This window comes from Cherax quadricarinatus, chromosome 19 (genome assembly GCF_038502225.1).
Source record: "Cherax quadricarinatus isolate ZL_2023a chromosome 19, ASM3850222v1, whole genome shotgun sequence".
In the NCBI taxonomy this organism is placed as follows: domain Eukaryota; kingdom Metazoa; phylum Arthropoda; class Malacostraca; order Decapoda; family Parastacidae; genus Cherax; species Cherax quadricarinatus.
The window spans coordinates 50,343,760-50,370,976 of NC_091310.1; the positions used below are offsets into that span (position 1 = coordinate 50,343,760).

The 27,217-nt window shown below is 39.4% G+C and overlaps 1 protein-coding gene across 1 annotated transcript in view; it reads right to left on the reverse strand.

The window, feature by feature from the left end:
* Nucleotides 1-27,217, reverse strand: part of LOC128688417 (uncharacterized) — a gene marked incomplete at its 5' end in the record, with an annotated part of 66,927 nt that overhangs the window by 12,106 nt on the left and 27,604 nt on the right. The window contains 3 exon segments of the mRNA XM_070086821.1: nucleotides 2,915-4,235; nucleotides 20,842-21,616; nucleotides 21,768-22,286. Of these exon segments, the coding sequence (XP_069942922.1) occupies nucleotides 2,915-4,235; nucleotides 20,842-21,616; nucleotides 21,768-22,286 (2,615 nt within the window).

A 27,217-nucleotide genomic window follows, 5' to 3' on the forward strand; every position in this document is an offset into this window, starting at 1 on the left:
ATGAAGTATACACAGATGTAGTATACACAGACTTTGCAAAAGCTTTCGACAAGTGTGACCATGGTGTAACAGCACACAAAATGCAGGATAAAGGAATAACGTTAAAGTTGGTAGACGGATCTACAACTTCCTGATAAATAGAACACAAAAAGTAATAGTAAACAGAGTAAAGTCCCAGGCAGCCATGGTAAAAAGCTCTGTTCCACAAGGCACAGAACTCGCTCCCATTCTATTCCTCATCCTCATTTCTGACATAGACAGAGATGTAAGCCATAGCTCCGTGTCTTCCTTTGAGGATGACACCCGGATCACCATGGCAGTGACCTCCATCGAAGACACTGAGAGACTCCAAGCGGGCATCAACCAAATCTTCAAATGGTCCACTCAAAACAATATGAAGTTCAACAAGGAGAAATTTCAACTACTCAGATACGGAAAGCTTGAAGAAATTAAAAATATGTCAGGGTATACCACAAATTCTAACAATACAATAGAGCGGAAAAGTAATGTGAAGGACCTGGGAGTGATAATGTCAGAGGATCTTGCCTTCAAAGACCACAACAATGTATCTACCTCATCCACTAGGAAAATGATAGGATGGATAATGAGAACCTTCAAAACTAGGGACGCCAAGCCCATGATGTCTCTCTTCAAATCGCTTGTGCTCTCTAGGTTGGAATACTGCTGTACACTGATGGCCCCCTTCAAGGCTGGCAACATTGCAGACCTGGAGAGAGTACAGAGAACTTTCATGGCACACATAAGTGTGATAAGGCACCTAAACGACTGGGAACGGTTGAAGGTCCTTGATCTGTATTCCCTCGAATGCAGGCGAGAGAGATACATGATAATATACACTTAGAAGGTCCTGGAGGGATTGGTACCAAACTTGCACACGAAAATCACTCCATATGAAAGCAAAAGACTCGGCAGGAGATGCAACATTCCTCCGATGAAAAGCAGGGGTGCCACAAGTACAATGAGAGACAACACAATAAGTGTCCGGGGCCCCTTACATATGCCTCCAGCATACATAAGGGGGATTACCAATAGAATCCTGGCTGTCTTCAAGAAGGCACTGGACAGGCACCTAAAGTCAGTACCTGACCAACCGGGCTGTGGTTCGTACGTCAGCTTGCCTGTGGCCAGCAGTAACAGCCTGGTTGATCAGACCCTGATTTTTTATTCACACAAAAATAGAAGATTTACTGTTATGCAGACTACTTCATTATTGTAAAAATGGTATAAATAATGTCAGTGCACCAGTGAAAGAATATTGGACTCCCCAGTTGACGTGTATTGGACGTGTGGTGTGATTAGCTTACTCTTGAACATTGGTAAAAATCGAACATTTCTGCTACTTTGAGCTCAATTTCAAGGTAGTTTTCATCATGAAACTAATCAAAATCATCTCTATTTCTGTAGTATGTTTTCCATTCTATCAAATGAGACTAAGAAAACAAGAATACAACCATAAATACTATAGGAAAATACACCTCAAAGTCGGCATTTTAATCCAAAAACATGGTCAGAGTTTTTTCTCTCTCATTATGCACTGCGTGCTTAAGGATTTTTTTTATGTGGTGCACACTGACCACACAGACCCATTCTCTCACATGTGGGCCTACCAGCTTTTTCCTGCTTGACTTGAAGCCGCTAGAATTATTGAGTATACGTATATACGTTCGAAACACTGGCTCGTAAGACGTACATATACGGCCGAAACAGTCAAAGGGTTAATATTGTTTATTATGTCATATTAGATAAATCGTGCTAGAAAAATAAACTGTAGAGTTGCTATTAGTGTCATACTGAAGGACTATCTTGTCCTGTCTCCCAACACACTCCCCTGCTGCTGCCACAATTCCTAACATACACCAGAAACAGACCTCTCTGGAACACTTTTTTAAGCAACAGGGGTTCAGTGACTCAAGCTGGTCCTAGTGACATTAGAAAAACAAAAAAGGGAAGTAACCCTGGAAAAGGACTTTGTACCTCCAGTCTTTATGGAAGGGGATTAACCTTCCAAACAGTAATTTCTCCATCCACTCCCCTCCTCTGATCTTCAATACACTATGAAGAGTCTTCAATAAAGATAAGTGTCATGTTATTATTGTTTTATTCTTCATGTCTCATTGTTTTGTGTGTGGGTAAATATATATTTCATGTGTGTGGAATGGATGAATTGGATTTACATTATTTCTCATGGGGAAAATGAATTTAGAAATCATCAAATTCAGCTGTAGACACACTCTCTGGAAAGGATTAATTATGATAACCGAGGGTACACTGTACATGCATTGTATAATTATACTACTGCTATCAATCAAGGTTACCTATCATATTTATTCCAGAATAATATTAGGTATAACAAAAATAATGCAGAAGCATGATAAAGATGCCCAAATTAATAAAAACTGACATTATATGGAGAGGTACTGAAGGATGGGCGGTAGGGAGGAAAAAAAAAAATGACCATTACAGAAAACATTACGTGCTATGCACTTGAGATAACTATAGATCACTCTTATCCTATGCAAAGACTGAAAAAAGTGCAATTTTCTCAAAAAAAAAATTTTTTTCCAAGTATGTAATCAGCTATGCGTGCGTTTCCTGGAATATCTCGGAAGTAAGTTATTTACCTACTTCATGTTGTATTACCGTTAATAATGAACAGATTGAAAGGATTTTCACAGTAAACATAAAACTGAATGTTTTAATTTCGGGTGGTGAGAGTTTTGAAGTATCAGTAAATATCAGTTAGGCTGTACCTAAAATGTGGCTAATACACACACACACACACACACACACACACACACACACACACACACACACACACACACACACACAAAACCACAAAAAAAAAAAAAAAAAAAAAAAAAAAAAGCATTAAGAAATACAAAATGCAGCTCACCTGTTTGTTCCTTGGGGTACATCCTGTATCAACGACAATTTTCATGATATGACCTGTTATCTTTGCATTTTTCAATGTGTTTGTAGAACACTGATCTTGCAGAATTTCATATATCTGTTTATACCCAGAATCTTTCATTTGTTTTATAAGACTACTGTGCACTTTGGTGTCAGGTAATTTGTAATCACTCAAGTGGTTTATTAAATCTTGAAGTAAGGTTGCAATTCCAAGTCTTTTATTTGAAACAAGACTAGGAAATGTTTCTGGTAATGTGTATGAGCTCAAAAGAGATTGTTTGTAGGTGTTCCCTTGAGACAAATTACAAAATCCTTTCTTTAGATGGTTGCGGAGACAACTAGCAGTCAGTTGTGGCTTACAGCAAACACAACAAATGAATATAACTTTGTGTTTCTGAGAATACTTTTTTAATGTTCTATGATGCAAGGGCTTTGTATCACGCGTTTCATACTGGATAGTTGTATTACAATCATTTGAGCCATGGCTAGCTATATGTTTATTGGCTAACAAATGTTTATTGAACATTTTACAGCATACTGGGCATTGATAGATATGACCTCTTTTATTTTGCTCCAAGTTCTTTCTCCGTAAGCATAATAAGTATGTTAATCCTTCTTCATTGCGATGATTAAGATAAATATGACTTTTAAGAGAATTTGAGGTACTATATGGTCTTTGACATAACTTACAAATATGTCTACTTGGACTGTGCGTTTCCAAATGATCTCTGTAGTGAGCTTTAATTCGAGCTTTAAAATCACACTTATCACAGGCATATAAGTTTTGCGTATGATTACGATAATGGGAATAAAGTGCACCAACATTTGTGGTTGCAAAGTCACAATCAGGACAACTGAATGCTTTTCTAGACATGTGCTTAGCACAGTGCCTTCTGCATGATAACAAGGTCCTAAATAGGACCTTGCATTCTCGACATGCATACATCACCATTCCACGTTTATCTGGTATCTCTCTCTCTGGGCTAACTTTATCAATAATGCTATCCACAAAACTCAAGTCAACCTGGGCTATCCATTTGTGAAGCCGCTCTTGCTGTCTTGGGTTAGAGAAAAGTGGTAAGGTGGGAATTGAGTGGAGTGAAGGCAGTCCTACTTTTGCTTTAGGTATTACTCTAAGACCTCTTCTTGCCATACTTGACTTTATGCAGGAATTAGTATCTGCACTTTGAAGTAGTTCGGAATCTTGCAAAAATTTGACATTTTCATCACTTCTGGGTTTGTCTTTGTCATCAGTAGCTTGATTCTGAATTTCCGACCCTTGCTCCAAGCAATTTTCATTAGACCTGTAAAAGAAAACTAATAATTATCAATGAGGTTTATTACACTATTATTAGTTAACAAAATCAACAATTATACTGAACATAATACAGAAATAATATGTGGTATGAGGGTTTCATAATTCAATGAGAAATAATACTATAATACTTCATGAGAAATAGTAATACAGTACTATTTATACCAGAAAGCATTAACGCTTTGAGGGTTTCGGACGTACTAGTACAGCTTACGTGCAGGGGTTTTTGACGTACTAGTACACATAAATTCTAGCGCTGTCAAATCTCGCGGGAAAAGGCTGGTAGGCCTAGATGTGAGAGAATGGGTCTGTGTGGTTGGTGTGCGTGGTAGAAAAAAATCTGGGACCCAGTGGTGCATTGTGGGAACGCCATCTTAGTAAACAATGTCCACCATGCCTCGCAGTAAGAAGCTCCTCACTCCTCGGCGAATTGGGACACTTTTGTTCCCCAGTGACAGTTCTAATACAGATGGAAGTGCCAGTGAAGATGAGTTTCAAGGTTTTGGTGAGGTTTTGACCGAAACTAATGATCATAATATCGGTAATAGTGAGGAAAACCCAGACGACCCTCAGCCTTCCACCTCTGGTGCTGGGCCGTCTTGTTCACGTTCAGTTGTACCAGAATCCAAGAGGAAACTTCTATTTTCCCAAATCCCAGACTCAGATGAGAGCATGTGTGATGATAGTGATAGTGAATATGAACTACAAGCTCTTCAAACTAGTTCCAGTAGTGATAGTGAAGTGCAATATTCCCCAGTGAAGCGTCAGTATATACGACGATATATGCGCTCTGGTAGTGTGCCATATGCTATTCCAAGGGGAAGGAGTGCATCTTGGAGTACATCCCATGGCTGTACAACAGGAACAGACAGTGAAAATGACGATGATACTGTTGCAATTGGGATGGAAAATGTGCGTGTTGGTAGTGGTGCTGGCGGTGAGGCACCAGCAGTGGGCCATGCTGCCACCCACGCTGCTGCCTCAGCTGATCTACAACAAAGGCCACCATCCCCCACCCACCCACCACACCAGCCTCCACAACCACAACCTCCACAACCACAACCTCTACAACCACAACCACCTGTCATTGTCCAGTACCCACCAGCAGACCACACCTGGGATTGGCAGGGAGCTGTCAATTTTGTTCCAAATGCCCACCAGTTTGATGACAGCCAAAGTGGAATACGGCCATCTTGTACACTTGGGAACAATGCCACTGAACTGGAATGTTTCGAGTTATTCTTTGACGAACCCCTGATGGAAAGTATTGTCATGGAAAGCAACACATACTACGAGTACACCATGGCAAACACATTACTTTCACCAAAAACACGTCTACACCAGTGGAAGGAGGCGACTGTGGCTGAGATGTATCTTTTCTTTGCCACAATAATGCTTATGCCACATGTGTATAAGCACAAAGTGAAATCATACTGGTCAACAGACCGCCTGATTGCAGCCCCAGGTTTCAGTGAAATAATGCCAGTGAATCGATTTGTGCTAATGTTACGTATGCTTCACTTCTCAGACAAAACCAGGCCTGACAGAACTGACAGGTTATATAAGATTAGGAATGTGTTTGTGTATCTGAAAGAGAAATTCAGTACGCATTTTTATCCCTTCAGGAAGCTTGTAATTGACGAGTCTTTGATTCTGTTCGAAGGAATACTCTCTTTCAAGCAGTACATACCAAGCAAGAGGAAACGCTTTGGTATAAAGTTGTTTGTGCTTTGTGATTGTTACAGTGGTCTGGTATTGGATATTATTGTGTACACTGGAAGTTATACATTGCAAAATACAGTGGTCCCTCGCTTTTCGTAGTTCTCGGGAATCGTAAATTTCGCCAATCATAGGGGTATTTTCGTATAAACATGGACTCACTTTTCATAGGTTGACTCGCGAATAGTAGTTCGTCCAGGACGCTTACGCACAGTGTGAGCCGGGGAGGCCTCCCTACCCAGCCAGTCTGGCATTGTTTACCAGTGTGTGAAGGTCCCTTCAAGTGCTCCTACGAAATATTTCATAATATTCCACTCATTTTAGTGCTTGCAAGTACTAAATAAGCTACCATGGCTCCAAAGAAAGCTCCTAGTGCCAAGCCTGTGGTAAAGAAGGTGAGAAATATGTACAGTGACAAAGTCTTGTACCATTTTAGGGAAGTGTTAAAGAGACGTCAGAAACAGAGATCTCTCCACAGTTACTTTGCGAGACAAGACTAGAGTGACTCTCAAGGTGGTCCTAGTGGCATTAAGAAACAGAGAAGAGAAGCAACCCCAGAGAAGCAATTGGTACCTGAGGTGTTGCTGGAAGGGGATTCCCCTTCCAAACTGTAAACAATCCAATCTCTCTCCTCCTCCAGTCTCCCATACACTAAGAAGAATCTCCAATAAAGGTAAGTGTTATGCTGTTAATGTTTCATTCATCATTTCCCATTGTATTGTTTATGTACTACATGTATATTTCATGTAAAAAAATTTTTGGTTTTAATACTTCTGAGTGTCAGAAACGGATTAATTGTATTTACATTATTTCTTATGGGGAAAATTGATTTGCAAATCGTAAATTTCATTTATAGTAGCTCCTCCAGGAACGGATTAATTACGAAAAACAAGGGACCACTGTACCAGGAAGTTATTGGGCATCTCAGGTGATGTGGTTAGAACAATGATAGAACCATACCTTGGTAAGGGGCATATATTATATACAGCTAACTGGTACACAAAACCCTCACTCAGTGATTTTTTGTGAGTGAACATGACAGATGTGTGTGGCACAGTGCGTGCAAATCGGAAACATATGCCCAGGTTTGACGCTGGCACTCGTAGAGGTGAGGTGCAGGCGTTCGCTGCCAATGACATCATGGCATTTCGGTGGCATGACAAATGAGATGTCACACTGTTGTCATCAGTTCACCCTAATGAAATGGCAGACAGTGGCAGGCAGCAAAGAGAGAGCAATGAACCCATTCTAAAACCTGCAGCTGTGATTGATTACACCTTCAACATGCGTTCAGTGGACAAATGTGACATGCAGATTGGGTTTGCTGATTGTGTTCGCAAGAGTTATAAGTGGTACATCAAACTGTTTTTCCATCTTCTGGACATTTCCATGCTCAATACTTATAATATGTATAAGATGAGGACCAGAAACAAACCACAGTATGGCGAATTCTGTTTGTCTGTCATCAGACAAATAGTATTCAAGTACCAAGGAACAGCACCTGCAATTGACCGCCCACCAAATTATCAACAACTACCTGCTCGTCTGAAGCATGGTGATCACTTCCTGGTAAAACTGCCTGCTACTGCTTTCAAGAAAAAGGCTCAGAAGAGGTGTTACGTCTGTGCACATACAAAAAAACGCCCACAACAACGCAGAGACACTCATTTTATGTGTGAGGAGTGTAAAACACCACTGTGCATGACACCATGTTTCAAAGAGTTCCACAGGCTGCAGAACTTCTGGAAACATTCCCTGCGACTGTATATGTGTATATAAAATATAGAAAAATAGTAATAAACAACATTTCATATCGTTTGTTTGTGTAAATATTTTCTATAAACAAAATAATGACAACAGTGTTTACGCCCTTATTGTGTAGTATTGAAAAAGAAATAACTTACAAAATAATGATCATGTTGGCCTCAGAGGCCATAAAAGTTTCTCAGAAAAAGAAAAATTGAAAAATAATTGAAAATAGTACATAAAAAAGTAAATAGAAAAATACCGGGCGACGGCAGTCGGCGATGTTACCAGATGTTGTTTAATTTTGGCAAACTTCACGCCTCCATATCTCGGTAAGTATTGGCGGTAAAATTTTTTTGTTTAACCTATAATGTGTAGAAAAAAAAAAACTATATTTTTATAAGAAAAAATAATTTTTTTTTTTTTAAATTTGGCCGACCCTGAGAACGAGTTTCTGAGAGGGCCTGTCGACCCTCAAAGGGTTAATTAGTTTAATAGTTTTATTATGCATTGCATACCCATCCTGTGAATGGTAGTCAAAAGGCTACAAAGTCACATAGTGAACCTGAGGACTGGCCCCCACCCATTTAAGATCTAAATGAGTTATAGTAGTAATGAACTATTTACAAATTTATGAACTGTTTACAAAAGTGAGTTCTTTATAGTTATAAATTCAGTCACAAAACTGTTACAATATTTAGCATGATATGATTAAATTTAGGCAAGTCAGACTAGTTATGATTAATTTATAATAAGCAAAATCAGGTTATTTTTCCAGAACTGTTTTTGATACATCTTTTACAGTTTGAGAGTTTTTATACTCCCACATCCCAGCCCTGGGCCAGGTTTGGCTGATGCTTGCTTGGTCAACCAGACTGTTGTTGCTGGCAGTCTGCTGGCCCAGAGCCTGGTTGATCCAGCATTTGGAGGGGATACTTGTTGAGTTTCCTCTTGAAGACTTTTATGCACATTCCTGAAGATTTTCTTATATTTCTGGCAGCAAGTTCAACACTCTAAGCCAATGAATACTGGTAGTGTTCTCTCACTGGGTTTATTGCACATTTTCTCCCTTAGCTTTCACTCCATGATCCCGTCATGTTAGAGATCACAGTTATCTTACTGACTGGTCCTCTTGTTGCAGCATCCCTTAAACACAACTTTTCTAATATAAATCTTAGTCCTGTCTTTCTCTCTGTAATGCCTTTCTTTCTCATTACATTGTCAAATCCTCCAAACTTCAAAACACTTGTGACTTGGCCTGATCTTTATCTCCTCTCTTATATTTTCTTTCCCTTTCTTTTCTTCTGCCTAGAGGTTCCATCCTATGGGTTTTCTTCCCTGGGTTTTTGTCCTACCCTCATGGGCCATTAGCTCTCCTGAAGTCTTCCTTTTTCTTTTTTCTCATGTTCTTAAACTACCTCCACTATTCACTAACAATCCCCTCTCTGATCCTTGTTTCACTACCATTACTACCTTTTTATTGCCATCTCTGCCACTGTTGCAGTACTTCTACTACTAATATAATAATTATACTACAACCTCCTCCCACTGTACTACTCCTGGCCTTGCCCCCTCACCCTTCTCACACATATGCTGGCTCCCTTCTTTTCACACTTGTGTGTGACTTGTTAATGGATCACAGAGAACAGTATCACTGTTGCATGATAGTGCCAGGCCAAGTTCTGAAGAAAAAGCTCAATCCTGCCAGTGATGGCATTCAGAAATGCCAGCTAGTTTGATCTTAACACTGTCCAAACTTCCCAAATTAATATTTTTTCTTCTGAAATTGTAGAGGACCTTTTTCAGAACATTGTATCATTGTATCAATTGCATCTGCTAGAAAAATGACAGGATGGATAATGAGAACCTTCAGAACTAGGGATGCCAAGCCCACGATGACACTCTTCAGGTCGCTTGTTCTATCTAGGCTGGAATATTGCTGCACACTAACAGCACCTTTCAAGGCAGGTGAAATTGCTGACCTAGAAAATGTACAGAGAACCTTCACGGCACGCATAATGGAGATAAAACATCTCAATTACTGGGAGCACTTGAAGTTCCTGAACCTGTACTCCCTGGAATGCAGGCAGGAGAGATACATGATTATATACACCTGGAAAATCTTAGAGGGACTAGTACCGAACTTGCACACGAAAATTACTCACAACAAAAGCAAAAGACTCTGCAGACGATGCAACATCCCCCCAATGAAAAGCAGGGGTGTCAATAGCACGTTAAGAGACAATACAATAAGTGTCAGGGGCCCGAGACTGTTCAACTGCCTCCCAGCATACATAAGGGGGATTACCAATAGACCCCTGGCTGTCTTCAAGCAGGCACTGGACAAGCACCTAAAGTCGGTACCTGACCAGCCAGGCTGTGGCTCGTACGTTGGATTGCGTGCAGCCAGCAGTAACAGCCTGGTTGATCAGGCTCTGATCCACCAGGAGGCCTGGTCACAGACCGGGCCATGGGGGCGTTGACCCCCGGAACTCTCTCCAGGTAAACTCCAGGAAGGTAATGACACCAAAAGCAGGTGCACAGTTAGAGGTGTTGGTGCAATTTACACACTGGCGATTTCATCCACTAAGTCCTATTTTAACCCCTTTGAGGATTAGTGTCATAGTTCTATAGTTTTGAGCTCTGGGTCAGTGCTGCAGAACTAAGCTATGAACTCAGCTCACTCAGATAAGCTGTGAATAGTAAATCTGGGCCAAGATACGAGAGAATGGGTCTATGTGGTAAGTGTGCACCACATAAAACAAAATCCTGCAGCATGCAGTGGTATATTTTTGTAAGGTTTTTATAGTTGTATTCACAGTTTCTTAGTCTCATTTGATAAAATGGAACATATATTACAAAAATAGAGATGAGTCTGATTAGTTTTAGGACTGAAAATAGCTTGAAATTGAGCTCAAAATAGCAGAAATATTTGATTACTGCTGATATTCCAGAGTAAACAAATCACTTAACTCGTCCAGTATTACAAACTTAAAAATATATGTTTATATCATAAATTGTACTACCTCATATTAATAATAGAGTAAAATATTGAATATTGTATTCTACCATAGGCCTGTGTCCCGTGTGAAAAAAATAATAATAATTGAACTTTTCGTGTCAGAGGAAAGAAAGTCTCCCTGATAACATTGAGTATACATAGTGTATAGTGTATACTACAGTGGCTCCCTAGTATATTGATGATAAAGGCTAAAGTGTCATTTGAAAACAGGTGAATTTGTAAATGAAGTGATAAGCCTATAGAGGCAGGCTCGTACGTTGGTTTGCGTGCAGCCAGCAGCAACAGCCTGGTTGATCAGGCTCTGATCCACCAGGAGGCCTGGTCACAGACCGGGCCGCGGGGGCGTTGACCCCCGGAACTCTCTCCAGGTAAACTCCAGGTAAACCACTCTTCACCTGTTTAGATTTAAGCAGTCTATAAGTACAGTACAGTGGACCCCCAGTTTACGATCAGCTCCCAATGCGACAAATTATGTAAGTGTATTTATGTTAAGTGCGTTTGTACGTGTATGTTTGGGAGTCTGAAATGGACTAATCTAATTCACAATATTCCTTATGGGAACAAATTCGTTCAGTAATGGCACCTGAACATACTTCTGGAATGAAATAATATCGTAAACCGGGGGACCACTGTATTAGGTTAAGTCTGCCCAAAATACCTAGGCATGATAGTGGCTTTCTTTGTACCAATCAAATTATGAAATGTAAACATGCATTGTAACTTTAGCAGAGAAATATAATTTTATTTTTATTTATTTTTACATGGAGGCAACTCTAAATCTGTCTTTGTCAGTCATGACAACTTCCCTCTGGTTTGGGAAACCATAGCCAGTATGGAAAAAGGCATAAATGGAGCTCATAATCTACTATGACAAGGTGGTTACCTATGATTAGGTAAAACAAAACAGTCAAATCAAATAAAACAAATGATAAACATAGAGAATCAAAACACTTGAGAGTTAAGTTTTATCAAGAATAGGCCTGGAATATACCTGGAGAGGGTTTTGGGGGTCAATGCCCCTGTGGCCCAATCCGAGACCAGGCCTCGTAGTGGATCAGGGTCTGATCAACCAGGCTGTTACTGCTGGCCGCATGCAAATTGACGTACGAACCACAGCCCGGCTGGTCAGGTACTGACTTTAGGTGCCTCTTCAGTGCCTTCTTGAAGACAGCGAGGGGTCTACGTATTGGTAATCACACTTTATATAGGCTGGGAGGAAGTTGAACAGTCTTGGGCCTCTGGCACTTATTGTGTGGTCTCTCAGTGTATTCGTGGTGTCCCTGCTTTTCAGTGAGAGAATGTTGCATCTCCTACCGAGTCCTTTGCTTTCATAGGGAGTGATTATCATGTGCAAGTTTGGTACTAATCCCTCTAGGATTTTCCAAGTGTATATTATCATGTTTCTCTCTCACCTGCTTTCTAGGGAATACAAATCATGGGACTTCAACCATTCCCAGTAATTTAAGTGCTTTATCATAATTATGTGTGCCATGAAAGTTCTTCGTACACTTTCCAGGTCAGCAATTTTGCCTGCCTTGAAAGGGGCAGTTAGTGTACAGCAGTATTCCAGCCTAGAGAACAAGCGATTTGAAGAGAATCATCATGGACTTGGCATCCCTAGTTTTGAAGGATCTCATTATATATCCTATCATTTTTCTAGCAGATGTGGTAGATACTTGTTGTGATCTTTGAAGGTGAGATGCTCTAACATTATCACTCCCAGGTCCTTCACATTACTTTTTCCCTCTATTGTATGGTTAGAATTTGTTGTATACCCTGATATAGTTTTAATTTCCTCAAGTTTTCCATATCTGAATAGTTGAAATTTCTCTTCGTTGAACTTCATATTGTTTTGAGTGGCCCATTTGAAGATTTGGTTGATATCCACTTGGATACTTGCAGTGTCTTCGATGGAGGTCACTGTCATGGCAATTTGAGTGTCATCTGCAAAGGAAGACACGGAGCTATGGCTTACATCTCTGTGTATGTCAAATATGAGGATGAGGAATAGGATGAGAGCAAGTACTGTGCCTTGTGGAACAGAGCTTTTTATTGTAGCTGCCTATGACTTTACTCTGTTTACTCTTTGTGTTTTATTTGTCAGAAAGTTATAGATCCATCTACCAACTTTTCCTGTTATTCCTTTATCACGTATTTTATGTGCTATTACACCGTGGTCACACTTGCCAAAGGCTTTTGCAAAGTCTGTGTATAGTACATCTGCATTTTGTTTATCCTTTTCAGCATCCAGGACCTTGTCATAGTGATCCAGTAGCTGGGATAGGCAGGAGTGACCTGCTCTAAACCTGTGTTGCCCTGGGTTGTGTAACTAATGGGTATCTAGATGGGTGGTGATCTTGCTTCTCAGAACCCTTTCAAAGATTTTTATATGGGACATTAGCACTATCAGTCTGTAGTTCTTTGCTATTGCTTTACTGCCCCCTTTGTAGAGTGGGAATATGTCTGTTGTTTTTAGCAGCTATGGGACGACCCGTGTCCATGCTCCCTCTCCATAGGATGCTAAGAGCATGTGATTGGGGCTTCTTGCAATTCTTGATGAACACGGAGTTCCATGAGTCTGGGCCTGGGGCAGAGTGCATGGGCATGTCATTTATCACCTTTTCGAAGGCATTCGGCATCAGGATAATGTCACATAGGTTTGTGTCTACCAAATACTGTCTCTCTCTCATAAAAAATTCATTTGGGTCTTCGACTCTCAGTCTGGTTAGTGGCTCGCTAAAAACCAAGTCATACTGGGAATTGAGTAGCTCACTCATTTCCTTTCCATTTCATTTATGGCTTTTAGTTCTTCCCATGTTTCTTGACTCCTGTAAGATTCCTTAACTTTAGTTCGATGTTTGCTATTTCTCTGACCAGTCTCTCCCTACGTATTGCAGGTATATTGGTCTCTTTTAGCAGCTCTGTTATTCTTTGCTGTCGCCTGTATAGGGAGCACCTTTCTCTTTCTAGTTTACATCTCCTCCTCCTTTTCCTTAAAGGAACATGCCTTGAGCATACCTCAAGTGCCACAGAGTTAATCTGCTCTAGATGTAGGTTGGGATCTGTGTTGCTTAGGCTATCTTCCCAGTTTATATCATTTAGGGTTTGGTTTACTTGGTTCCACTTAATGTTTTTGGTATTGAAGTTGAATTTGGTGAAGGTTCCCTCTTGACTGATCACATTTTGTCAGTCTGGGGCCCCGTGCATACAGGTCTGAACCTCTATTATGTTGTGATCTGAGTATACAGTGGACCCCCGCATAACGATTACCTCCGAATGCGACCAATTATGTAAGTGTATTTATGTAAGTGCATTTGTACGTGTATGTTTGGGGGTCTGAAATGGACTAATCTACTTCACAATATTTCTTATGGGAACAAATTCGGTCAGTACTGGCACCTGAACATACTTCTGGAGTGAAAAAATATCGTTAACCGGGGGTCCACTGTATTGCATTTGATGTGGTGACATTTCGAATCAGATCATCATTGTTAGTAAAACTGAGGTCCAGTGTATTCTCCTATCTTGTAGGCTCTATTATTCTCTGTTTAACCCTTAACCCCTTGACTGTTGCAACCCCCAATCCTGGTGTTGCAAAATTTAAAAAAAAAAAAAAAATATTTTTCTTATGAAATGATAGAGAATCTTTTTCCAATTGTAATGACACACAAAAAAAAAAAAAAATTACTCTCTCGCAAAGTTAGCGACCTTGGCGATATTTATAAATCGGCAATCTCGCCCACTTTGAGCCCTATTTTCGGCTAATTCCATTGTTCCAGTCGACCAAACTCATAGCTATTTCTTTAGAACTCCGTTTTTTTCTATTGATAGAGTACAAGAAACTGCCTATTTACCGATTTCAACTACCCAATAACGTGGTCAGAAATTTGCAATTTGGCCAATTTCACGAAAATTAAAAAATATAACAATTTCAAAATAAGGTTCAGAATAAACAATGCAGACATTGGCTCTAAAATAACATTTTCTTTGTTCATCAGCCACGTCTCCAGGCCCCTCTGATATTACTCTTGCTTTCTATTTTGAATTTTTATTCAAACAAAAAATAGAAGATTTACTGTTATGCAGACTACTGCAATATTGTAATAATTGTACAAATAATGTCAACCCATTCATGACTGCATATTAGAATGGCTAGTTGGACATTTATTGGACAATGACATCATTTGTTTACTTTTGAACATCGGCAAAAATCAAACATTTTCCCTACTTTGAGCTCCATTTCCAGGTTCTTTTTATAGTAAAAACCAATCAAAACTCTATTTCTATAATATGTTTTCCACTCTATCAAATGAGACCAAGGAAACGAGAATACAACCATAAATACTATATGATAATAGACCACAAAGTCGCCATTTTAATTAAAAAAAAAAGATCAGTTTTTTTCTCATGCACTGTGTGCTCCAGGATTTTTTTTTATATGGTGCACACAGACCCATTCTCTCACATGTGGGCCTACCAGCTTTCTCCTGCTTGATTTGAAGCCGCTAGAATTTATGAGTACGTATATATACATCAAACACAGTACCTCATAAGATGTATATACATGTATACGACCGAAACAGTCAAAGGGTTAAACTGTCCAAACGTAGATCTACGTTTTATTTTACATGCTTTCAACCTTGGCAAGATAGGCCTGAGTTGCCTAGACATGAGAGAATGGGTCTGTGCACTCAGTGTGTGCAGTATGACAAAATTCAGGGATGTTGGGAAAGATGAGCTCATTAAAAAAAAAAAAAGAAAAAAAAAAAATATTCAGAGCACTACGCAAGTGAAAGTACAGTGGACCCCCGCATAACGGACGCCTTGCATAACGGACAATCCGCATAGCGGACGCTTTGATCGCTAAAATTTTGCCCCGCATAGCGCCCAAAAACCCGCTCAGCGGCCTTCGTCCGAGACGCGTCCAATGTGCGGCCTGAGCCAGCCTCATATGTTCCACCGGTGGCATTGTTTACCAGCCAGCCTCCGCGGTAACATTCAAGCATACAATCGGAATATTTCGTATTATTACAGTGTTTTCGGTGCTGTTTCTGGAAAATAAGTGACCATGGGCCCCAAGAAAGCTTCTAGTTCCAACACTACAGCAATAAGGGTTAGAATTCCTATAGAAATGAAGAAAGAGATCATTGATAAGTATGAAAGTGGAGTGCGTATCACCGACCTGGTCAGGTTGTACAAGAAACCCAAATCAACCATCTCTTCTATTGTGGCCAAGAAAACGGCAATCAAGGAAGCTGTTCTTGCCAAAGGTTTAACTGTGTTTTCGAAACAAAGATCGCAAGTGATGGAAGATGTTGAGAGACTCTTATTGGTGTGGATAAATGAAAAACAGCTAGCAGGAGATAGCGTCTCTCAAGCGATCATATGTGAAAAGGCTAGGAAGTTGCATGACGATTTAATTAAAAAAAGGCCTGCAACTAGTGATGATGTGAGTGAATTTAAGGCCAGCAAAGGTTGGTTTGAGAGATTTAAGAAGCGTAGTGGCATACATAGTGTGATACGGCATGGTGAGGCTGCCAGTTCGGACCACAAAGCGGCTGAAAAATATGTGCAGGAATTCAAGGAGTACATAGAAACTGAAGGACTGAAACCTGAACAAGTGTTTAACTGTGATGAAACAGGCCTGTTCTGGAAGAAAATGCCAAGCAGGACCTACATTACTCAGGAGGAAAAGGCACTCCCAGGACATAAGCCTATGAAAGACAGGCTTACTTTGTTGATGTGTGCCAATGCTAGTGGTGATTGCAAAGTTAAGCCTTTATTAGTGTATCACTCTGAAACTCCCAGAGCGTTCAGGCAAAAGAATGTCCTCAAGGATAATTTGTGTGTGCTGTGGAGATCAAACAGTAAGGCATGGGTCACTAGGGACTTTTTCTATAACTGGTTACACCATGCATTTGCCCCCAATGTCAAAGATTACCTAACTGAAAAGAAATTAGAACTTAAGTGCCTCCTGGTGTTAGACAATGCCCCTGGTCATCCTACAGACGTGGCAGAGCGACTTTATGGGGACATGAGCTTCATTAAGGTGAAGTTTTTGCCTCCTAATACCACTCCTCTCCTGCAGCCCATGGACCAGCAGGTCATTTCCAACTTCAAGAAACTGTACACAAAAGCTCTGTTTCAAAAGTGCTTTGAAGTGACCACAGACACTCGATTGACTCTAAAAGAGTTTTGGAAGGATCACTTTAATATCCTCAATTGCGTAAACCTTATAGGTAAGGCTTGGGAGGGAGTGACTAAGAGAACCTTGAACTCTGCTTGGAAGAAACTGTGGCCAGAATGTGTAGACAAAAGGGATTTTGAAGGGTTTGAGGCTAACCCTGAGAGGAGTATACCAGTTGAGGAATCAATTGTGGCATTGGGGAAGTCCTTGGGGTTGGAGGTTAGTGGGGATGATGTGGAAGAGTTGGTGGAGGAGGACAATGAAGAACTAACCACTGATGAGCTGATAGATCAACTTCAAGAGCAAGAGGCCAGACCTGCGGAAACTGGTTCAAAGGAGGGGAGAGAGAAATTGAAGGAATTGCCTACTTCAAAGATTAAGGAAATGTGTGCAAAATGGCTTGAAGTGCAAACCTTTTTTGATGAAAATCACCCTCACACAGCTATTGCAAGCCGTGCTGGTGACTGTTACAATGACAATGTTGTGAACCACTTTAGACAAATCATAAAGGAACGAGAGGTACAGGCCACTATGGACAGATATGTTGTGCGAAAGAAGTCCAGTGACTCTGAAGCTGGTCCTAGTGGCATTAAAAGAAGAAGGGAAGTAACCCCAGAAAAGGACTTGCCTCCTCAAGTCTTAATGGAAGGGGATTCCCCTTCTAAACACTAACACTCTCTCTCCCCTCCTCCCATCCCATCAATCATCACCAGATCTTCAATAAAAGTAAGTGTCATGTAATTGTGCATGCCTTTTTCAGTTTGTGTGTACTAAAATTAACATTTTTTTCTGGTAAAAAAAAATTTTTTTCATACTTTTGGGTGTCTTGCACGGATTAATTTTATTTCCATTATTTCTTATGGGGAAAATTCATTCACATACCGAACATTTCGCATAACAGCCAGCCCTCTTGCACGGATTAAGGTCGCTATGCGGGGGTCCACTGTAGATCTACGTTTGGACAGTTTAAGGGTTAAGGTGAATTTGATGCAGAGATTTAAAAGGCCGTGTGTGTGTGCGAGTTTTCACCTGAGTTGCCTCCTGGTGTTATCTCTGCTACAACGTTATTTGCTATATTCCTCCATTTTATGTGCCTTAGGTTGAACTCCCCCAGAAGCAAGATGATTACAACAAAAAACATGCAAAAATGTTGTATATTAGTAATGTTCTATTATATATTTACATATCTACAGTCACTGGACATGCTCCTAGAACTGCTGCAGTCTATGAAAGTCTGAAACAAGGTGTCATGCACAGTGGTGTCTTACTCATCTGTGGACCAGTATGATTTTATATTATGCTTAGAGACATGATGCCAATCCCACTTGTCGTTTGCTGGTGGGTACTGGACATCATAAGCTGGTTGCGGTTGTGATTGTGCAGGTTGTGGTGTGGGGCTGGATGACAATGCACTTTGTCCTGGACCTGTTGAGTCAGCAGCTTGGGTCCCAGCCTGGGCTGGTGCTGCATGCTGCATGCTTGTGGCACCACCACCACCACCTACTGATGCATGTGGTCTATTCATCCCAACTGTATCCACATCCTCACTTTCACTGTCTATTCCACATGTAGGGCCACGGGATGTACTGCATCCCCTTGGAATTGCATATGGTACAAGGTACTATATGGAAATAAGCCACTCTGACTTTTTTGGGTTATCCTAGGTTCTTTACACATGCTGATATGTATGATAATACCTGAATAAACTTACCCAAGCGCATGTGGCATCGTAGGTAAGTTTATTCAGGTATACACAAATACAGTTACATGGATTATCATACATAGCAGCATATGTGTAGGGAACCTAGGATAACCCAAAAAAGTCAGAGTGACTTTTATTTTCATTGGGGTCCCTGTACCCTGTACCATATGGTACATTGTACCATACATTGTACTATATGGTACCATTGTACCATATGGTTCAAAACCATAGAATTCCTCTTCAGATCCACTTCCATCAGCATTAGAACTATCACTTGGAAAGAGGAGAGTCCCAATTTGCCGTGGAGTGAGAGCTTCCTTGCCGCAGGCATGATGAACAAAGCGTACTGAGATGACATTCCCACAATGCAATGCGGATGCCCCGAGTTTTTGTTTACTGCACACACTGACCACGCAGACTCATTCTCTTAGATGTAGGCCTACCAGCCTTCTTGCATTAAATTTGAAGCCGCTAGAATTATGGCGTAGGTCTACGGCCTGGACCCTGGCTTCAAAGCTGTACAACTACGTGATGGACCCTCAAAGGGTTAAGGTTGTATTCTCGTTTTCTTGGTCTCATTTGACAGAATGGAAGATATATTACAGAAATAGATGTGATTTTGAATGGTTCACCGAGTAGAAGTAACTTGAAATTGAGCTCAATTTTTGATGACGTTCAAAAGTAAACAAATCACAGTCACGTGCCCAATACACGTCAACTGGTGGGTTTGATATGCATTCACGAATGTGGTGACAATTTATACAATTATTACAATTATGCAGTAGTCTGAATAACAGTAAATCTTTTCTTTTTTGTGTGAATAAAAATTAAAAATGAAAAGCAAGTGTAATATAAGAGGGGGCTGGAGACATGACTAATAGACAGAAAAAAATGTTATTTTAGTGCCCGGAATGTCCGCACTGTTTATTCTGGCCCCTATTTTGAAATTGGCCTTTCTTGAATTTTGTGTGAAATTGGCCAAATTTGTAATTTCTGATCACTTTTTTGTATAGTTGAAAATAGGTAAATGGGCAGTCTTTTGTACTCAGTCAATAGAATAAAAGTTGAAGAATTGAGATACTTATGCAACACATGGGAATCTTTATTGAAGAAACGTTTCGCTACATAGTGGCTTCATCAGTCCAATACAAAGTAGAAATGGGTAAGGAGAGGATAAGTTTGAGGTAATCAGTCCCTCAACCTGGAATCGATGTGTTCAGTCCATCACTCTTGTAGGAAGTGCAGCATAGGGCCAGAGAGGTGGCTTATATACTGCAGTCAGATGAGTCGAAGCAGGAGGAGGCGGGATCACAGTGGGACCTGCCACTAGTGTAAGTAGGTCGTCGTCCAAAGGTTGGGTAAGCGTTGAAGTCTTTGTACCAAGATTCCATGATGTTGCAGCGTCTGACAGATGTGATGAATGGTTTTGAAAACCGACAAGTTGAAGAATTGAGACACTTATGCAACACATGGGAATCTTTATTGAAGAAACATTTTGCCACACAGTGGCTTCATCAGTCCAATACAAAGTAGAAATGGGTAAGGAGAGGAGAAGTTTGAGGTAATCAGTCCCTCAACCTGGAGTCGATGTGTTCAGTCCATCACTCTTGTAGGAAGTGCAGCATAGGGCCAGAGAGGTGGTGACGACCTACTTACACTAGTGGCAGGTCCTACTGTGATCCCGCCTCCTCCTGCTTTGACTCATCTGACTGCAGTATATAAGCCACCTCTCTGGCCCTATGCTGCACTTCCTACAAGAGTGATGGACTGAACACATCAATTCCAGGTTGAGGGACTGATTACCTCAAATTTCTCCTCTCCTTACCCATTTCTACTTTGTATTGAACTGATGAAGCCACTGTGTGGCAAAACGTTTCTTCAATAAAGATTCCCATGTGTTGCGTAAGTGTCTCAATTATTCAACTTGTCGGTTTTCAAAACCATTCATCACAGAATAAAAGTTCTAAGACTGCTAACTTTGCAAGAGCATAATTCCATAAGTTTTCCATCAAATTTCAAACTTTTGGTTTCATTACCTTCAGAAAAAAAAGATTAGAAATTAGAAATGATAGAGGAGGGTTCTCAACACTCAAAGGGTTAATATACTGTACTCAAATCAACCTGACTGTACTGTAAATTCTAAATTAGGACAAATTATAAATTAACATGTACTACATGACCTTATAATGAGAATGGAGAGAAACTCAGTAACAACTTACCCTTCACCATAAGGCACTGTGTCCACTTTTGGAGGTCTACCTCGTTTTCTCTTTCCACCTTCACCAAGCTTGGATTTAACTTTTGCTCTGTAACACTTACTTCCCCTCCACTCCTCTTCTACATCTTCTTTAAGTAAATTTTCTTGATGAAAATCAAAACTAATGTCATTATAGTTACTCTTAAGTATAGGTTCTTTCATTTTATCCTCTGATACTTGAGAGACTGCAAAACTTTCCACACTTGCATGGCTCCACTCCTCAAGACTGTTCTGCCACATACAACATCTATGTTTGTCAAACTGTCGCTGCTTTGAGAAACTTTTTCTACAGTCAATGCAAACAATGTTATTTTCTTCAATTTTAAATCTAGTCTCTTTGGTAGGCTCTACAGTTGCTATTGTGTCTTTCTTTTTAGGTCTGCCTAGCTTTCGTTTAACTGTTCCTTTTGGCATAACTAAAATTTCTTCAGTGTTCAGATGTGAATCAACACATCGTTCAACAACAAGACAGTTGCCTGACCCTTGCGAAGCTGTTCCTACATTGAGGGTTATCCCAGAGTGAAATAATTGATCTGTATCATTTAACACGTCACTGCTCTCACTACAGGAAGATGGCAAGGCACTAAATTCCCACACACTCTGATTGACATTATCTAAGTCTCCAGGGTGACAAGTAGAAATGTGATTTAAAATTTCAACTTGTGATTGGGCAAATTTTTTACAAGGACGACAGACAAACACCTGATTGCCTTGAATACTGGAAGATCCATGATATCCTGCAAGCAAAAGCAACCAAACAATTAAAAATTTCAAATACATGCCCAGTATGTTATTAAAATTAGGTTAACCAGAAAAACAGTTTTATATGTTTAAATATATAAACTATAACTGATATACTTATTAAAATGAAGCAAGGTATTTACTTACCTCCAGCAACCAGAGTAAATGTATTATCAGCATTCAGTAGTAAAGTATACAGGCCAGGAGATGATGCATATGTTAAGTCCACAACTTCATTGCTTGCAGATCCAATTTCATTATTACTGTTAAAATCTAATCCTTCGCCACTTAATAAAGTTGTTTCTCTATCAGACTGCTGAATTATATGAATGTCAGAATCTCCTGTTGTCCCTTCAGTATTTCTTGTGATATTCTTACCACTAACTCCAACAGTAGTGTTAGTATGACCACCTAAAGTAGTCCAGCTATCAGAGTTTTGATCCCCTCTATTGTTAGTTAATGACACAATGCTGTCAGTGGTTTTAGTCGTCATTGTACTTGCTGATAGCTCAATATTGTTATGAGATACCATATTCACTCCAGTATGAAATGCTGCAGTTTCATGGCTTGCTGGAATCATAATCTGAGATACACTTTCCATCACCATCCCACCACCAAAGTCAACAACAGTTTTGTTGTCAGCTGCAGATGTGATCTTATCATTACCTGCAATAATATCATCAACAGTTACTCTAGCAGCATACATGGTACCACCTTTGGAACTTGTACTGCTATAACAATAACAGCAATAACAATGATAATAATAATAAATTCCCCCCAGGTAGGGTGACCCAACAAAGAAGAAAACATATTCATTATCACTTAATCACTGTCTTGCCAGAGGTATGCAAACATTACAGTTCAGATGCCCCTCCAAATTGCAATATCTTCGCCCCTCTTTCAGAATGTAGGCATTGTACTTCCCATCTCCAGGACTCAAGCCCAGCTAACCACTTTCCATGAATCCCTTCATAATTGTTACCTTGCTCACAGTCAAACAGTAGCTTAAGTCATAAAAATGACTTGCCTCCACACACTCTTATCTAACACACTAGCAAATGCCTGTTGGATATCCAATCCCTCATACACAAAACCTATATTTTCCCCTTCCTCTGACCAGTCCTAAGAGAACCCCTACCCCTCCTTCCCTTCACTACAGATCTTTATTTTATTTATTTATTTATTTATTTATTTTATTTATTTAGTAATTTAGCATACATACAGAGGTACAAAAAAATACAGGTAAGAGCAGCATGCCAAAGCCACTTATATGCATAGCATTACGGGCTGGCTTAAAATTAACTTAAGATTAGCTAAGCAATGATGAAATCAGTGATAAAACATTATTGTAAACAGATAACTATAAAGCACAAATGAGTATTACAAAGACAGGTCATATGGTTGCATGCATTGCTGTACATTCAGTCGAATGGAGTATTCTGTTAGGTAGTGTATTTAAAAAAATAACAAAGTTAGATTGGGTCCTAGGTTTAACATTTGTGTGATATAATTGTGAGTAACATATAGGATATACAATTTATAAGGTTCAGTTATTCAGTATTTATTTGGTTTTGAGTGAGTAAGTGATCTTTGAGAAGAGACTTGAATTTATAAACAGGTAGTGTTTCTTTTATATTTACAGGTAATGAATTCCAGATTTTAGGGCCTTTTATGTGCATTGAGTTTTTGCATAGTGTGAGATGGACACGAGGAACATCAAAGAGTGATCTGTGCCTTGTGTTATGGTCATGTGTTCTGTTGAGGTTGGCAAGGAGATGTTTGAGGGGAGGGTTAATATCAGAGTTAAGTGTTCTATGTATGTAATAGGTGCAGTAATAAGTATGGATGTTTTGTATGGTGAGTAGGTTGAGTGTTTTGAATATTGGTGGAGTGTGCTGCCTGTAGTGAGAATTTGTTATCATTCTAACTGCAGCCTTTTGTTGGGTAATTAGTGGTCTGAGATGGTTAATTGTTGTTGAGCCCCATGCACAAATTCCATAGGTGAGATAAGGGTAAATAAGAGAGTGATAAAGGGCCAGGAGGGCTGACTGTGGAACATAATACCGTATCTTCGATAGTATGCCTACAGTCTTGGAAATTTTCTTAGAAATTTGTTGTATATGTGTATGAAATTTGAGTCTATTATCACGGTGGATTCCTAAGAATTTTCCCTCTGTTAGCTTTGTGATAGGTGATCTGTTTATCGTAATGTTAAGAGGTACATCTGTAGCTCTGTTACCAAACTGAATGAAGTAGGTTTTGTCAATGTTTAGTGTAAGTTTGTTAGTCCTCATCCAGGTAGATATTTTCTGTAATTCGGTGTTTACAGTATTGGCTAGCGTGACTGGGCTTGGGTGAGAGAAGACGTATGTAGTGTCATCTGCAAAAAGTGTGGGTTTGAGTAATTGCGAAGCATTTGGTAGGTCATTTATGTATAGGAGAAAGAGAAGAGGGCCAAAAACACTTCCCTGTGGGACACCAACTGTAACTGGTTGAGCGGAAGAGCTTGCCCCATTTGCGTACACATATTGGCTTCTGTTGCTGAGGTATGACTTGAGGTAGTTGAGGGAGTGCCCTCTAATACCATAGTGTGACAATTTTACGTGGAGCAAGTCATGGTCAACTGTATCAAAAGCTTTACATAAGTCAATGAAGATCCCCAGTGGGACTTCTTTTTTCTCTATTGCAGTGTATATATGTTCTAGCATGTGTATAATAGCATCACTAGTATTTTTATTAGGCCTGAATCCAAATTGGCAGGGGTTGAGAATGTTTTGGGAGATGAGGTAGGAGTAGATTCGTTTATGAATTAATTTTTCGAAGATTTTTGAGAGAGGGTGTAAATTGGATATTGGCCTATAGTTATTCAACTCTGTTTGGTCTCCTCCTTTATGGATCGGGGTGACCCTTGCTATTTTGAGTACTGTAGGGAAGGTGGAGGATTCAATGGATTTGTTAAAGAGTGTTGCAATGATTGGTGATAGTACTTGTGACACTTTTTTGTATATAAAGGGTGGTGAGGTATTTAAATCTCCTGCCTTGTTTTTTAGTGCGTTGATAATAAGGGAGACTTCGTATGGGTTAGTCGGAGCTAGGAACAGTGTGTTCGGGTAGTTGCCAGTGAGGTAGTCATTTGGTGGGGTGTCTGAGCTTGGGATTTTATTGGCAAGGTTTTGTCCTATAGTGGAGAAGAAATCATTGAGTCTGTTTGCTGTTTCTGTTGGTGGGAGTTGGGGTTCATCTGATTTTGCTAATTTTATTTCGCTATTTCGTGATATCTTTTTTTGTTCCCAGAATTTCTGATAGGGTCTTCCAGGTCTTTTTTATATCACCTCGTAAGTTGGATAATCTGTTCTCATAATACAGTTTTTTTGCCCTTCTTATCAGGCTGGTTAGGATTGACGAGTAACGTTTTGTTTGGTCTCTGGTTATGTGACCCATTCTGTACTGTTTTTCATATCGGTGTTTTGTATTTATGGATTTGAGAATGCTGGGTGTTAGCCAGGGACTGTTCAGTCTCTTAGCTGTCATCTGTTTAGTTTTTTTAGGGCAGTGCTTGTTATAGAGGTATTGGGTCTTTTTTAGAAAATTATTAAAACATTCGTCAATATCTGTATAGATTTCTAACTCAGTGTGCCAATCAATGTTTGCTACTGCTGTTGTGAAGTTATTAATGGCTGCCTCATTGTGAAGTCTGAAGGTGACTATAGTAGTGTCTTGGGGTAGTTTACCAAGAGTTGTTATGAGGAAAGTAGGGTAGTGGTCTGTGGTATTATCTGTAATTATGCCTGATTTTAAAGGGGATATGGTGTTGGTCCAGATGTGGTAAAGTAGGGAAACACTAGTCTCCGTAATTCTTGTAGGTTTTGTTACTGTTGGTAGCAACATGCAGTTACTCATTGTGTTTGTGAATTCAGTAACGTGTGGGTCCTGGTCTTGCAGGAGATTTATATTGAAGTCACCTGAGAGTAGTAAGTGATCTTTGTTCATGCGTGCATCAGTTATCATACTTCCTAGGTTTTGACTAAATTGGCTAATGTTTGATTGTGGAACTCTGTAGATGTTTATCACTGTGAGAGGTTTTTGTAGGTATTTGGATTTGAATTTAGCTATTATATATTCCCCATGTTCATCCCTTGTGCAAGTATTAGTGATACATTCTAGTTGGTCTGAGTAGTATATAGCTGTGCCACCCCCTTGTTGGTCTGGCCTACAGTTGTGTATGGCTGTGTAACCAGGAATGGCATAGACATCTGTAATATCAGGCTTTAGCCAGGTTTCAGTTAGTGTAATGATGGACATACTGGCATGCATGGAATTTAGTAATGCTAGGAGGTCATCGTAATGCTTGCTTAAAGATCTGATATTGTAGTTAAAGATAGTTATGTTGTTGTTGGCTCTGAGAAGTGCCTTTGATTGTTCTGCTGTGTAGTAATTACAGTAACTGTTTGAATCATTTAAGTCATTGAATAAGAGGTTGGTATCAGGATCAATGCTTGTAATCATAAGATTTGTAGTGAATCTATAGTTAGAATTAAGTATCAACAAAGTAAATATTCTAAAGCTAAAAAAATAGCACCTGAATTATTTAACAAATGTAAAAATAATGAGCTAAGGTAGTTTTTTAAGCTAAAATAAAGGAGACAATATAAAAGGGACTAAAATAATTTGTGGTGAACAAATAAAGTGATGATCAAATAATGGAGCTTGGGAATATGATAGTAGGTAGTACTTTAAAGGTAATTCTTTAAAGTTAGAATTATAATATAAAATTATAATATAAAAGGGACTAATATAAGTTGTGGTGAACAATAAAGTGGTAATCAAATAATTGCACTAAGGTCTAATATAATGACTTTTGTGGAGTCTATGTTTTGAGCTAGAATGAGCTATAGTACAACTAGATTTAATCTAATAATATAACAATACAAATTAAAAATAGCACCAGTCTCTCACTAGTAATTGCAATATGGTCTAATATAATGAATTTGGTATTGACTATAGTACAACTGAGTTTAATCTAATAATATAAAAAAGGCACAAGACTCTCAATTGTAATTGCACTAAGGTGTTATATAAGTTGTTTACAAGAATTAGAGTATAACTAGATTTAAATTGACAAGATAAAATATACAAGTTAAGGTAGCAAAAGAATATATATGAGGTAGTTGGTACTAGTTAGCAAAAGATAGTTAAGGGCCTTGAACAATAATATAATTGAAATATACACTAATTGCACACACAATATAGTCACTAAGATATGAAAAACAATCTTAGAGTAGGAATTATAATATAAACTTATAATATAAAAATATAGGTAGTAGGTTGGTAGACAGCAACCACCCAGGGAGGTACTACCGTCCTGCCAAGTGAGTGTAAAACGAAGCCTATGATTGTTTTACATGATGGTAGGATTGCTGATGTCTTTTGTCTGTCTCATAAATATGCAAGATTACAGGCATGTCTTGCTACTTCTACTTACACTTAGGTCACACTACACATACATGTACACATTTATTTATACACACTTATCTGAGTTTTCTTTGATTTTATCTTAATAGTTCTTGGTCTTATTAATTTTCCTTTTATATCCATGG